Source organism: Caloenas nicobarica, chromosome 7, assembly GCF_036013445.1.
Source record: "Caloenas nicobarica isolate bCalNic1 chromosome 7, bCalNic1.hap1, whole genome shotgun sequence".
NCBI lineage: Eukaryota > Metazoa > Chordata > Aves > Columbiformes > Columbidae > Caloenas > Caloenas nicobarica.
This window is the reverse complement of record NC_088251.1, coordinates 24,632,673-24,644,918: the sequence shown is the minus strand read 5'-3', so window position 1 is coordinate 24,644,918 and position 12,246 is coordinate 24,632,673. Positions and strand designations below refer to the sequence as shown.

Here is a 12,246-nt window from a genome sequence, read left to right as displayed (position 1 = left end):
TATTTTAAGATTTTATATGTACCTAGGTAATAAACTGTCAATAAGGAACAGAAGGGTACCTGGCCCATACATACAAAATAACGTTTTTTGAGCAACTTCCTACTAAAATGCACTGCATTTCATTACTTCTGTGTACTGGGAGCATGGCCATTTCTATTTAAAAACAACAATAAGTTACTGGTTTTTTTTTTTCTTGATGGTAGATAGATCTGGACCAGCAGAAAGAAAGGTGTGGCGTCATCAGCAAATTTGAAAACTAGAACAATACAAGCAATGAAATTTTAAAAATAAATTAGGTACATTGTATGATGGGAGGACATTTATTTAAAATGACTTGTTTTATCTGGGTAAAAGAATATTTACAAATTGCACACAAGTAAATCACTGATGTCTAAAATAATGTAAAATGAATATAAAATACTACTCTAACACCAACCAAGGGAAGACCCTTAGGAGATTGAGATCATTGTTTTGGAATCAAAACAAAAATAAAGCTAGCTATAAAATTACCACTTTGGAAGACTTGTCTAATGGGACAGCAATTGGATCTCATAAAGAATCAAGTCATATTGCTGTCAGGTGACCAAAACCTGCATAGAAGTCCAATACGTTTTCTGCTAAAAAAATGTGAACAGTGGGACCAAGTAAAGGTTCAACTTAAAAAAGCAGGTATAAGCAACAAAGTAATTTAAAGGAAAACAAGTTTCCCAAGATGGCAAATTTTTTAAAGCTTAAAAACATGTATCCAATATTTATTGCTCTCTTCAGGTACTTATATGCTCAAGCATCATAACACTTGATTTAGTATTTACACTGATTTTTCCATATCTTTCCCTTCTGATGTCACACTGTCATATGCTGTTTCTGTGGGTTCTGAAAGTGAGACAGAGTTGTTACAATTCCTGGATATTGTTTATACAAAATATGGAAACAACTCAAAAAGCCAGATCCTGCCTGGAAAGAATATACTGAATGCATGAACATGAAAGCTATGATTCATGATGCAATGCATGCAGAATTATATGCCTTTTCTCTCCCTGCAAAACTCATAGGTAAATAGAGTGAGAAATGTCAAAGTAAAACTCTACCATTCAAATACCTTCAACTTGCTCTTGGTCCTCCTCAGAATCCCACCAAAATCATTTTACAGTTGTAGCAAACCATTTGCCAGACTTTCAGATTCTGGTAAACAAATTTCTCCAGGGACAAATAAAAGCACTTAGAAACTTACAGGATTCTTCTTCCTAGTTTGCATTGAAAACTGCCAATATTTACATATGCAACAGCTGATTCAGTCACTTTTTACAACACTGAAAGCATTCAATGAAGAAAAAATTGAAGACATTCATAATCTAAAATAGCATGTATTTCATTCTTTTCTTGGAGATTTTTCTATTGACTCCAATTAATTTTTTATGGGCTTGTGAACTTAAGAGATTTTTCTTTGTATAAAATAAGTTGATTGAGTTAATAGGGCCTGCTAGCAGGTTGTTCCAAGCTTTATTTACAACACCTGGCATTTTGGAAAGTTGTCTTAAGTATTTCTTTGTGAATATATTTTTATATACATTTTTATATAAAAACTTATTGGATCATGCTAATAATGTCGCTTTTAGAGCCAGTTTTACCCTTTCTTTGGATGACACTCTCTTTTCCATTCACTTTATCTATAACTGTGCTTAATCATCAAGGAAATTTTCAGCACATGTTTAGCATGCAAAGCAGACTATTTCTGGGAAGAGTAAAGACAGAAGTAATAAAGAATTATGTGAACAGCTAAGGGTAAGAAGTTGATAATTTGGGGAATATAATTTTCCCCTTTCATAGTAAGAGAGCAGGTCTTCTCAAGCCCTAGACAAGACAGTGGTACTTAGAACCTGCTAAGCTCCAGTTCTGAACGGACACCTGTATGGACATGTCTGCAACAGCTACTAGAGCCACACAACTGCTTTACTGCAAGAGAAGTCAACCAGTAATGCAGGCGCACAACTTTTGATGCTTAATGCTGCCAGTCTTTGGCCAAGTCAGAACCCAAAATCAGTCACACTTGTAATTCATTATCATCTAAGCAAACAGATCTGAGGATACCTGGCTTTTAATGGTACTTTTAATGTATTTTTATAAAACTTAGGCATTTGCAACACTCTGTAATTCTACTTGTTGTCTCACTAGACCCTAGCCATTTGATCCAACACTGGAAATCCAACCTCAAAGCAAATATGCTTACCTGAAAATCAAAGCCACAATGCATGCCTTGGGAATTGGAGGGGTAGAGGGTTGTAGTTATTTTCATTTGTTTTGTTTGGCGGGTTTTGTGTGTTGTTTTTTCAGTTGGTTGGTTGGGGTTTGGTTGTGGGCTTTTTTTTGTTTTTGTTAATCCCTGAAGACCAGCTGTGTGCTCAAATCCAAGATCTTGGTTTGGTCCTTTTTCTTTAAGAAGTACCAATTACTGTAGAAACTCAGTATCAGAATACAACACTCTGAAGTACTTTCAGAACATCTGATTTCCAGTACGCCATATCAGTTTATACTAAGACCAGAACATAGCTCCACAACCATCTTTAGCCCTGCCACAACGACAGTGATACAGGCTGCAACAAATTAAAGTTTAATCAGTTGCTTTCCTCATCCTTCCCACCTGATCCTTCTTCAGTCACATTGCAAAACTGCCTTTGCACAAATGGGTTACATGATATCAATGCATAATGTGGGAAATAAAGCTCATTTATTTAACTCAAGCTGAAAAATTCTGCAAATTTATAAATTTCTCCTTTTTAGAACAAAGGTGAAAGAACTTGGAAAGCACCCTTCCTGACTGTTCCAGTTTTTCACCTGTTCCCTGAGCGTTTTGCTCCATAGGTATACAAAAAGAATCTGAAAATTTGCCCAAGGGGGTTTTTAAGTTCTAAGGATTTGTGAAAAAGGAAATTGAACACTGAACCACCTGTGATGTTGAAAAACAGAGAAGAATCCGTTCTTATTGCAATGAAAACGTGTTAACGTTCCAAAATTATAGCTCTAAATTGTTAAACTGCCAAAAAGTCCTCTCTCTTACAAATATTAGAAAGTTTACAAATTCTCTCAAAATTACCAGTGCTGCATGCAGTCATCTACTTAAAAATATTTAAGTACTCTAATCTCTTTACATTTCTCTCACGTACACAAAATTATCACTGAATGTTATTATCCATAGATTTGTTTGCTTTCCCAGTAGACCACCTTTAAATCCTATCTAAGATGAGTCAAAAATCTGTAGGCTTGACAGGTATGGTTTTCTCATCTAGTGCTTGAAAGGCACAGTGTTCTCTGTGGAGTACCAATGCTGCAGTAACTAATACATAGACGGCTTTACAGCAAAGCTGACCACCTTGCAGCAGTTCATACCAATAAAAGTTCATACCAATAAAAGTTGAGTTCATACCTCTGTGATTGGTGAGGTCTCTGGATCCCAAAGGCAGAGGTGTGTAATGCATCTCTGGAGAAGTGGAGGCAGCATCACTAGAAGCCTGTGTGATAAAACAAATATCAGTACTCTGAGTCGGTCAATGATTATGCAAAGAGGATGCACCTGTGAGATGAGGGCTATGATGTGGTTACAGGTGCACAGAGTTACCAGCCAAGGAGGATTAATTTGTTTTTGTTAAGGCTGCCTGCAATCTTTCAAGGTCGCTGTACTCACAAGAGTTTACACATTGATATAAGGTATCATTACTAAAAAAATATTTTCACATAGATCACAGGTTCAAAAAATTACTATTATCAGGAAATCTTTATGCAATGTTAAAAATGTTCCTCTTGGTGAAACAGATTAATATTTACCTGAAGGAAGTTATGAGTGAGTCGACATGTAAGAAAGGAGACAGAAAACAGAAAGCTGCAATAAGATACCATACTTCCCAAAACTAAGCCAAAAAAAAAAGATTTTGCCATTCCACTGTCCTGTGAGCTAAACAAAGGGGTCTCTTAAAAATTATAATGCCTATAAATGCAAAAAAGTGGACAAGTATATAGAAGTTGTTAATAATAAACACTTAGAACCCACATCAGAAGTCTAATGCATTTGAAGTACCAAGAAGACTTGCTCAGAATCCTTAAAAGCAAAATGTTTAGGGAGAAGAAAGGAAACCCAAATCTTTCCCTATAATAAAGATTGCAAGATCCTACCATGCCAATTTAAAATGATTAGACTGTGGAGCTATAGTTTGCAATAATCTTCATCCAGTTGGAGGTTTCATCTGAAGGAAAGAGCAATCTAAATCCAAGCCAAGCCACATTTACCATCTTGCTTTTTAGTTTCAGAGCAGCAGTGCTGGATTGTTAGGAGGAGATATGAAAATAAACAATCACGTAGGTGAATATGAACTATCATGCCAGTTTTTGAAATTTAATTTAAGTTAGATGGACTGATGTCATGGTAGTGACATGTCCAGTTTCAGGTATAGAGTTTGCTCTGGAGTGTTTACAATCTACCCATTGCAATGTGCATAAATACAATGAGTTTTAATAGAAGACACAAATGATAGTGTCCACTAAAAGTTACGCAATATTTTATATTATCATTTTGATAATAATGATAAGGCAAATAAAGAGAAGAAATACAAAAGCTAATCTATTTATTGAAACTCATGATAATTTACTAAAGGAAGTCTTGAGAAAATAATTGCCATCTTCTATGCAGGTTGTTCCTTACTGATATACTGGCTTATAAACTCCAACAGTCAATCGAAGGAATCCACTTCAATTTTACTTCTCATTTTGTAGTTAATCATATCCTCAAATTTTATATATTTTTAACTGAAATGAATTCAAACCCAGATTTACAATGTCTGGTTAAGACAAAACTGTAAAACAGGGCCGTGACGTTTTGGAGAGGAAAAAGCTTAAATGCTAATTCAAATCTTAATTGCCAGACTAAACCTGAAAACAACAATCAGAAATCCACAATAATGAAAACTAATCATGGTAATAAGTTTATTAAAGGCTGTAACTTAGAAACCTTCTTTATCATAGCTGTTGGACTCCTAGATTTCAGTATATTAAAATGTTAAAAGGTAAGTGACTGAATAGATTAGTATACTAAGCTTTTGCTTTTGGAGACCAGCTGTTATGTCAGATCATAGTTATAGTCCCATTTTTGTCCCCAGGTGATAACATGAAGACACATCATGCATCAGAACAAACACCTTAAGAGGGACAAGTTTGCCTAAACTGCAAGGATGCTACTTATCAGATATGAATACAAATCTAGAAAATCCTGCCTCCGCTTTTTCACCAGTGAAAACATACCCTCCTTTTCAGAGAGGTGATGTCATAGATACAACTCTCACCCTTCAGCTAGAGTGAATAATTCTTTGATTTTAGCGAACTGTAAACAATGTACACTGGACTACGAAGTATTGGAAATTTTCCCTCTGATGACCAATATGAGCTGAGGGCACATAACATCTCAAGGGATGATAGATGCCCCTAACACCCAGCAATGTAACATCTGAAATGAATTCCAAGAACAGCCATCTGTTCACAACTACCTGTTTTCTTTGGGCCTCGTCATTCTGGGTAAGACAAGAAGAAAAATGTCACTAACTATTTAACTTAAGCCTTCATCCCTGTAAATCACTCGAAAAACTGAAGAAATAAGTGGTCTCATACTGCACACTCTAGATGTTATCTGCTTATTCAAGTGTACTTATTTGGGACTCTGATAATAGTGAAGGTTTCTCTTTGGTACTTTTATTCTCAATTTAGACTGTTGACAGCTTGATGATAGCTTTTCCTAAAATTACTGGAAGAGACTTTGCCTTTTCAGCAATATACCACTGAGTGAGCAAAATTCAAGAGCTTCTAAAAAGGATATTGGAATGAAAGGACAATTTAGCTTTATTTCCAATTTTAGGAAAAGCAAAACCAGAAGGGTTTGTTTATTGGTGTTTTGCTGTTATTTTATGTACAGTATATAATTCCTTGTCAAATACAGAACAGTTTTCATTACCTTTGAGCTAAGCATTCAGTTAGAGCAATTTTAATTCTATGGAATATCATCCAGGGTTAGGATTGTTTTGCACTGGCTGGAGTTCTGAATCACATTTCTGAGTAAGCCTGTGCACCAGCAGAAAGAGAACTATTTGTTTCCTCTACCACATACTGATGTTTGGCCCGAAGCTATTTTCCAAAGTGTAATTGTATTACTCTTAATATTCATGGGAATATTTTGACAGTGACAGCATTGACATGCGACAGTTATGTCTACAGGTATTGGTGACATATGCACCAGAAGTTCTTGTTGCAGTGAAAAGCAACCACAAATAGCTTTGAGGAAAGCTGATTAAAATGGGTGGTAGCTTCAGTTTTATAGGAACAGATCACCAAATAGATCAGTAAAGAAATTCTAACAGTATTATTACAGGAGAAGCTTGTATTCTTGTAAGCATTATAGTAAGAGAAATTTTGCAGTATATGATAGTACAAGGTATAAAAGTTACAAGAGCAATAGAGTACTCACAGCCCAAGTTATGCACCTAAGTAAACATCTGCTAAATTGATGTATCACTGTTTTTCATATTAACCTGTAAGTTTTGTCTTGTCTTGTCTAAGAGTTGTACTTGATACTAAATAGACAGACTGTAAAAGAGTACATGATTTTCAAACCATGTTCATAAAAATTACAGATACTGTAGAAGCCGAAGTAGGAAAAACAAAACAAAAGCACAACAACCAACCAACAAAAACATCCACTGCCCCACCAAAATCACCGCTCCACCTAAACTTGGAGTAATTTTGATTAAAGCAAGGGTTATTATTTAGGAAATTTTACTTTCTGTTGATGTGTAAGATGTGGCTTGATATTAGGCTATATTGGAATATCATTAATAGCCGTTGATACTTTATATTCTTCTATTTTGTCATACAGCTTGTATTTGTATCCCAGTACTTCTCTACTCATATTTACCCTTATTTCTAAGGCATGTCACAAATTCTTTACACACCTATACACATCAGTAACTGTAGTAGGCATTAATGTATTATACCTGATAAATTTTACAGTACAGGAAGAATGTTCCTGACAAGGGTTCAATAGACATACAATGCACTTAAGGAAACATGTGGTAAGTGAAGTTGTTTCAATACACATATACATACAAAGATTTCCTTAGCTACATAGATTTAATTCCAAAATGTTTTCAGAGGAAGCCACAGAGAAAAACCCTAGTTTGACCAAGGTATCATCCAAAAGAGAGATGGTAGAGTGCAAAATGAGATGTGGCAGGGGAAAAAAAAAAAAGAAGAAACAAAAACAACACCCACAAAAACCAAACAAACAAACAATAAAAAACCCAACATACCTTAAGAAAACATTATGTACCGTGGAGCTCAAGAGATAGACTAAGGATTCTCTTGTATCTCTTACTTTAGAAAGATATTAAGTGTTTGGGATTTCTCCTTTGCGATATGATTGTCATCCAGTATGTGAAGAGATGAAGAGGCAAATTTCTTGGGGACAGCGTGATATTCATTTTCTTGACCCACAATTATCAAGAATTCTTGTGTTCTGTGGTACTGTTGTTTGTTTTTATTCATTACAGTTTTAACACTTGTCAAAGTCATCCTGTAAGGTCACTCATTTTGGATCTCTTGGGCACAAATATCTTCCCCAAGAGACACAATGGCAACGGTTTTCAATAATTCATATATATTTTGAAAACTTGCCTAAATATCTGTGTACCAATACGTCAGCAAGGTCTTGATTCAAACCCTTTGTAACACTGAATGTAGCAACTCACATCTTAACCCATGAGTATACTGAACCATCATGATTTTGTCATGTTTGTGATAAAATGTACACAAACTTTCCATGGAACTCCTCCTCAAGATTTTTTTCCCCAAAATTTTAGACATAACAAACTAGAAATTAATTGTTTACAGAGTAAATATATCTCTACAAATCGTATAAATGTGTGGTGAGGAAAACAATCTGCCTAATAACAGAAAGTTATTTAAATGTATTAATTTTATGTTGAATTTATGACATGCCTGCAGAGAATATAAAAACACTACTCTAGAGGGACTGTTTCTTCCCATGACTTTGCAGAGCATCAAGCACAATGGGGCTTTGATTTCAGTGTGAGGTCTTTGAGAGCCTCGTGATAGCAGAAAATATTACAGGAAGCAACAATACACCAAGTCTTTAACCGTTCCATCCTAGGGAACGCTTGGGGAAGAACAACTTCATTTAAAATGTATTTGCTTTTCCATGAACTCAGGAACCACGTAGCCAGTGAAAGAAAGGGATGAAGTGGGAAACAAATGGTAAAGAAAGAGACTAGAAAATACGCAGAAGCAGGACCCGACAAAACCACTATAGATGGCAGGCTACAAAAGGTCTTGATTTCCTCTCCCTAGCTGTGAACTAGGCTAGAGGTCTCAAATGGGCCAGCCTGAGTTTGTGACCCATCGCAATACGCTGTTACGTTCCAGAAAACCAAGAGGTGGCGTGGCATGGCATTCTCACAGGGGAGAGACCGCTTTCCCTGACGAAATGGGATTTCCCAACTCCCCTGCTCCACAGCTAAGCACAGTTAACTACGAGTCAGCAGTTGCCTTACTAAACCCCCAGCATAAATCAGAGTCACATCAGTTAAGGGGAAAGGGGAAAACAAATGTGTGGTGTTATCACAACTTGCCTGATCTCCACAGGCTTACTGAGATGACCTCCCAACCCAGCATTGAAATAGTGATTTGTTTTAAAATCTGGTTTTAGACATTTGACCATGGTACTGAAAAACAGAAGAACACAGCAAATGAGTATTGGACAGAAGGTGGGAAGGAAGGAAAAGGGTCTCATCCACTGGTGTCTCAAGTCTCATGCCTTGAACTGTGCTTCTCATATTTTGCTGAATGTCACAAAGATCTGAATGACTTTCTTTCATCAGCAGGCATTTTTAAGAAAATTAAAAGTAGTAATTTAACCAGTCCTAATAGAAAAGACAAGCACAATCTGATTACATTTTAATTTACTTTTGTAAAAGTATCTCATTAGAAATAATTTCCTAGGGAAAATATAGGTAGTCTTTTTCCCTTTTTTTTTCTTTTATTAATAATAGCCAGAATTCATGAGACGAGACAGGAACTTAAGGACAGGTATTGGTAGAATAAAGGATTTTTTTTTTCTTTATGCTTGTTTTGCCTACTAATCTAATACTCATAATAATTTTTTTAAAAGTCATCAGGAGTCTGACCTTCTAAAGTCTGTGATGCATAACTTCTAGTATGATGTGGAAGTAAAAATATTTTTCTAGGATGCAAACACAAAGTAAGGCATGAAGGGAAAAACAAAAAAATAACATTTTCTAACATTTAGAAGAGAACGAAGTGAGCCACACACTGGCAACTGGCTCTCAAGAGTCTGGGAATCTAATTAGACTAAAGAAAAGTTTCATTAGTTTAATCCCTGAATTCCACTTTTCAAGGAATAAAAACCCTAATATTTGTATGGTACCAGTAAATGAACATCCTGTGTAGTATCAGGATATAGTGTACATCTGCTGCATTGAAAGAAATTTGTAGAGACCAATGGTTCATAAATACAAACGGTCTGCTATTTTTGGCAACCACACACATTCCTTCAAATACTTTCAGCTGCTGAAGGGGGCCTTGAGAAACAGGAAAATTTAAATGACTCTGCTTTCCAAACTAAATCTCTCTACTAGACATTTCCTTTTTATATTTCTAAACACAAGAATAAACAAAAAAATCTAATATTTATACCTATGCTAGCAAAAACTGCTACAACTCATTTAATAAATAACACAAATATTTCAGCTATAATCAAGAGTGTGACTTTGAAGTTAGCAAACATTCATTCCAGACATTTTAGCAATTTATTTTCATATGTGATGCTATTAATAGAGTAGGCCAAATTATTGTAGTACTAGGATGACAAGGAGAACAGTGATCTTCCATTTTGATTGGCCTTCCAATTCTAGTGATCTTTAGTAAGAAAAGGCAAGAGAATTTTGCTTATTTAACAGAAGTAGTGGAGCTTCAGAAGATTCAAAGCATTTCAGAATATATTTCTCATTCTCATACAAGAAAGATTATCCCACTTCTCACTTGAATTTACCCTTTGGTTTTCACTTGATGTTAAATTGCAAGGTTGAAAGCAGTGTGCAACTGGATCAAAAATGTAAATGAACATTACATAATTCTTAAGCATTTAGGCTTAACTGAGTGTAATCGATATGTCTGGTTTGCAGCCAAATTCAACTATTGTGAAAAGCACCTAATGTATGGACATTATTTTTGGACTACTGAATGCCAGAAAATAATGAGCTGGCATTCAGCTTTGGTGAAACAGACCTTGAATTTTCATCTAAGAGCAGCTCTGAATTATTACTGAAGATAAGGTGTAAATGTGCAAGGGAATTTTATCCATGTTTCTCCCATGAATCATAAATGAGGAAAAAAATTACAGTCTAAATTGCACTTAAAAGGAATAAAGTCTTTTCATGTCATACATGATTTATCAAAATGATCTCATTTTAAGAGTACTGTGGTGTATCTTGATTAATAACATTAGTAAGCATGATGAATGGCCCCTTTAATGCTAACACTGAATTTATTGGCAAAATCCCTACTTCTACCAAAATGGGTTGGAAGTAAAACAGCAGCTAGTAACTTGTAGAAACAGCTTAAGCAAACTCTCTTCTGTATATTCTGACATTTTGAAAATTCTTAATTTGAGTTCATTCTCAGATTCATTTTGAAAACAAGTAACAGGTTTTACCTAATGTGGCAGCTCTAACCCCTACAAAAGTCACCTTGGAGCTCCCTGCAAAACAAGCTGAACTCTGCATGTACTGTAAGAGGATGTAGTGTATTAAGGTCTTTCAAGAACATTGGCCCCATCCCTTTATGACATTTTTCAATATCCTCTTCATTTTGCTTTAATATCCTAAATGCTTCCCTTCTTCCATTTCTCCATCTTCCCCCTTCTCCCCCTTTTTTAAGCCTGCTCCAGACTGCTCTAACTAATTTCCTTTTGGGCTGACAGATCAGAGGCCTTCCTACCACTGTTCCTTTTAGACCTGTGAAGCCCTCCTCGTAATCCTGCTGCTTGTCCACAATTAATCTTTCCAGTTGCCACATTATTAACACTACCACCCACAGACAGAGGATGCCTGAGCACGGCTGGACACTTGCTCCCCACTGGAGCATCAAAGTTGTCAATCACACACTAGTCAGAAAGTTGCCTGCTGTCAACATCAGAGGTTTTCATCCTCTCCTACCCGCTGATCAAACATTTTTCTTCAGAAGATTAATTCCATGTCCCCGCCCATTTCCTCCCATATCCTCTTTCCCTTTTAGGTTTACTCAATGATCCATCTTCTGTATGGAAAAGGAAGCAGTGTATAATAGAAATCCTTTCAAAACAAAAGTTCAGCAAAACTAAATTTAAATCCCAGCTGTTATCAACCTCTTCTCCCCCCCGCCCCCGGCAAGTTAAACACCTTAAAGAGCTTGGATTAGATCTAGTCACAAATGCCTTTCTTTGATCAAAGGCTCCAAGACTTTACACAAATATAATCACAAGGCAATGACTGCATCTAAGGAGCCTGAATTGATTTGTTCTACTGTAACACATAGCATACAAAACACCCGTTAGGTTTTTTGACTTCCGAGACCATGATTTTTCAACTTATATCACTCAAAACCCAAGAATTTTAGCATCTTCTTCACACCACTTTTTCAAGCTCAGTAGAAAAAAAAAATGACTTCTTATTGCATAGTATTTGCCTTGTATCTTTTAAAAAATTGTATCATAGCTACCTACATTTAAAAGCAGAAGGATGCAAGAGATTCTGCTGCTCACTCAGTTCAGTTTAATGAGTTGAAGAAAAGTAACTTCACTATTACCACCTCTCCCTACCCATACACCAGATAATGTATTTTCAGTATCTTTTGTTATGGTAGATAACAGGATCTGTCCCTAAAGGAGCATTTAAACATTCTAGCAATACAACAGTGAATGAAAGGAATACTCGCTAACGTAATCCAACAAGAAATCTATTCACTATAAAACTTAATGCTAGGTTTTAAAATAAGAATAAATTCATTTAAAATCACACTACGAAATAAATTCAAAGTTGCTAAATCATACTCACCCCTAAAACGGATTTTTTTTTGAATTATTTTTCTTGTCTTAGGCTGCTATTGATGAAAATAAGGAAATCAACAAAAGACTCTCAAAAG

General features: G+C 35.6%; 1 protein-coding gene across 2 annotated transcripts in view; it reads right to left on the bottom strand.

The window, feature by feature from the left end:
• Positions 1-12,246, bottom strand: part of LRMDA (leucine rich melanocyte differentiation associated) — a 670,684-nt gene that overhangs the window by 105,768 nt on the left and 552,670 nt on the right. For both annotated transcript variants that reach the window (XM_065639441.1, XM_065639442.1), the window contains exon 6: positions 3,422-3,506. In XM_065639441.1, the coding sequence (XP_065495513.1) occupies positions 3,422-3,506 (85 nt within the window). The remainder of the gene's footprint in view (positions 1-3,421; positions 3,507-12,246) is intronic.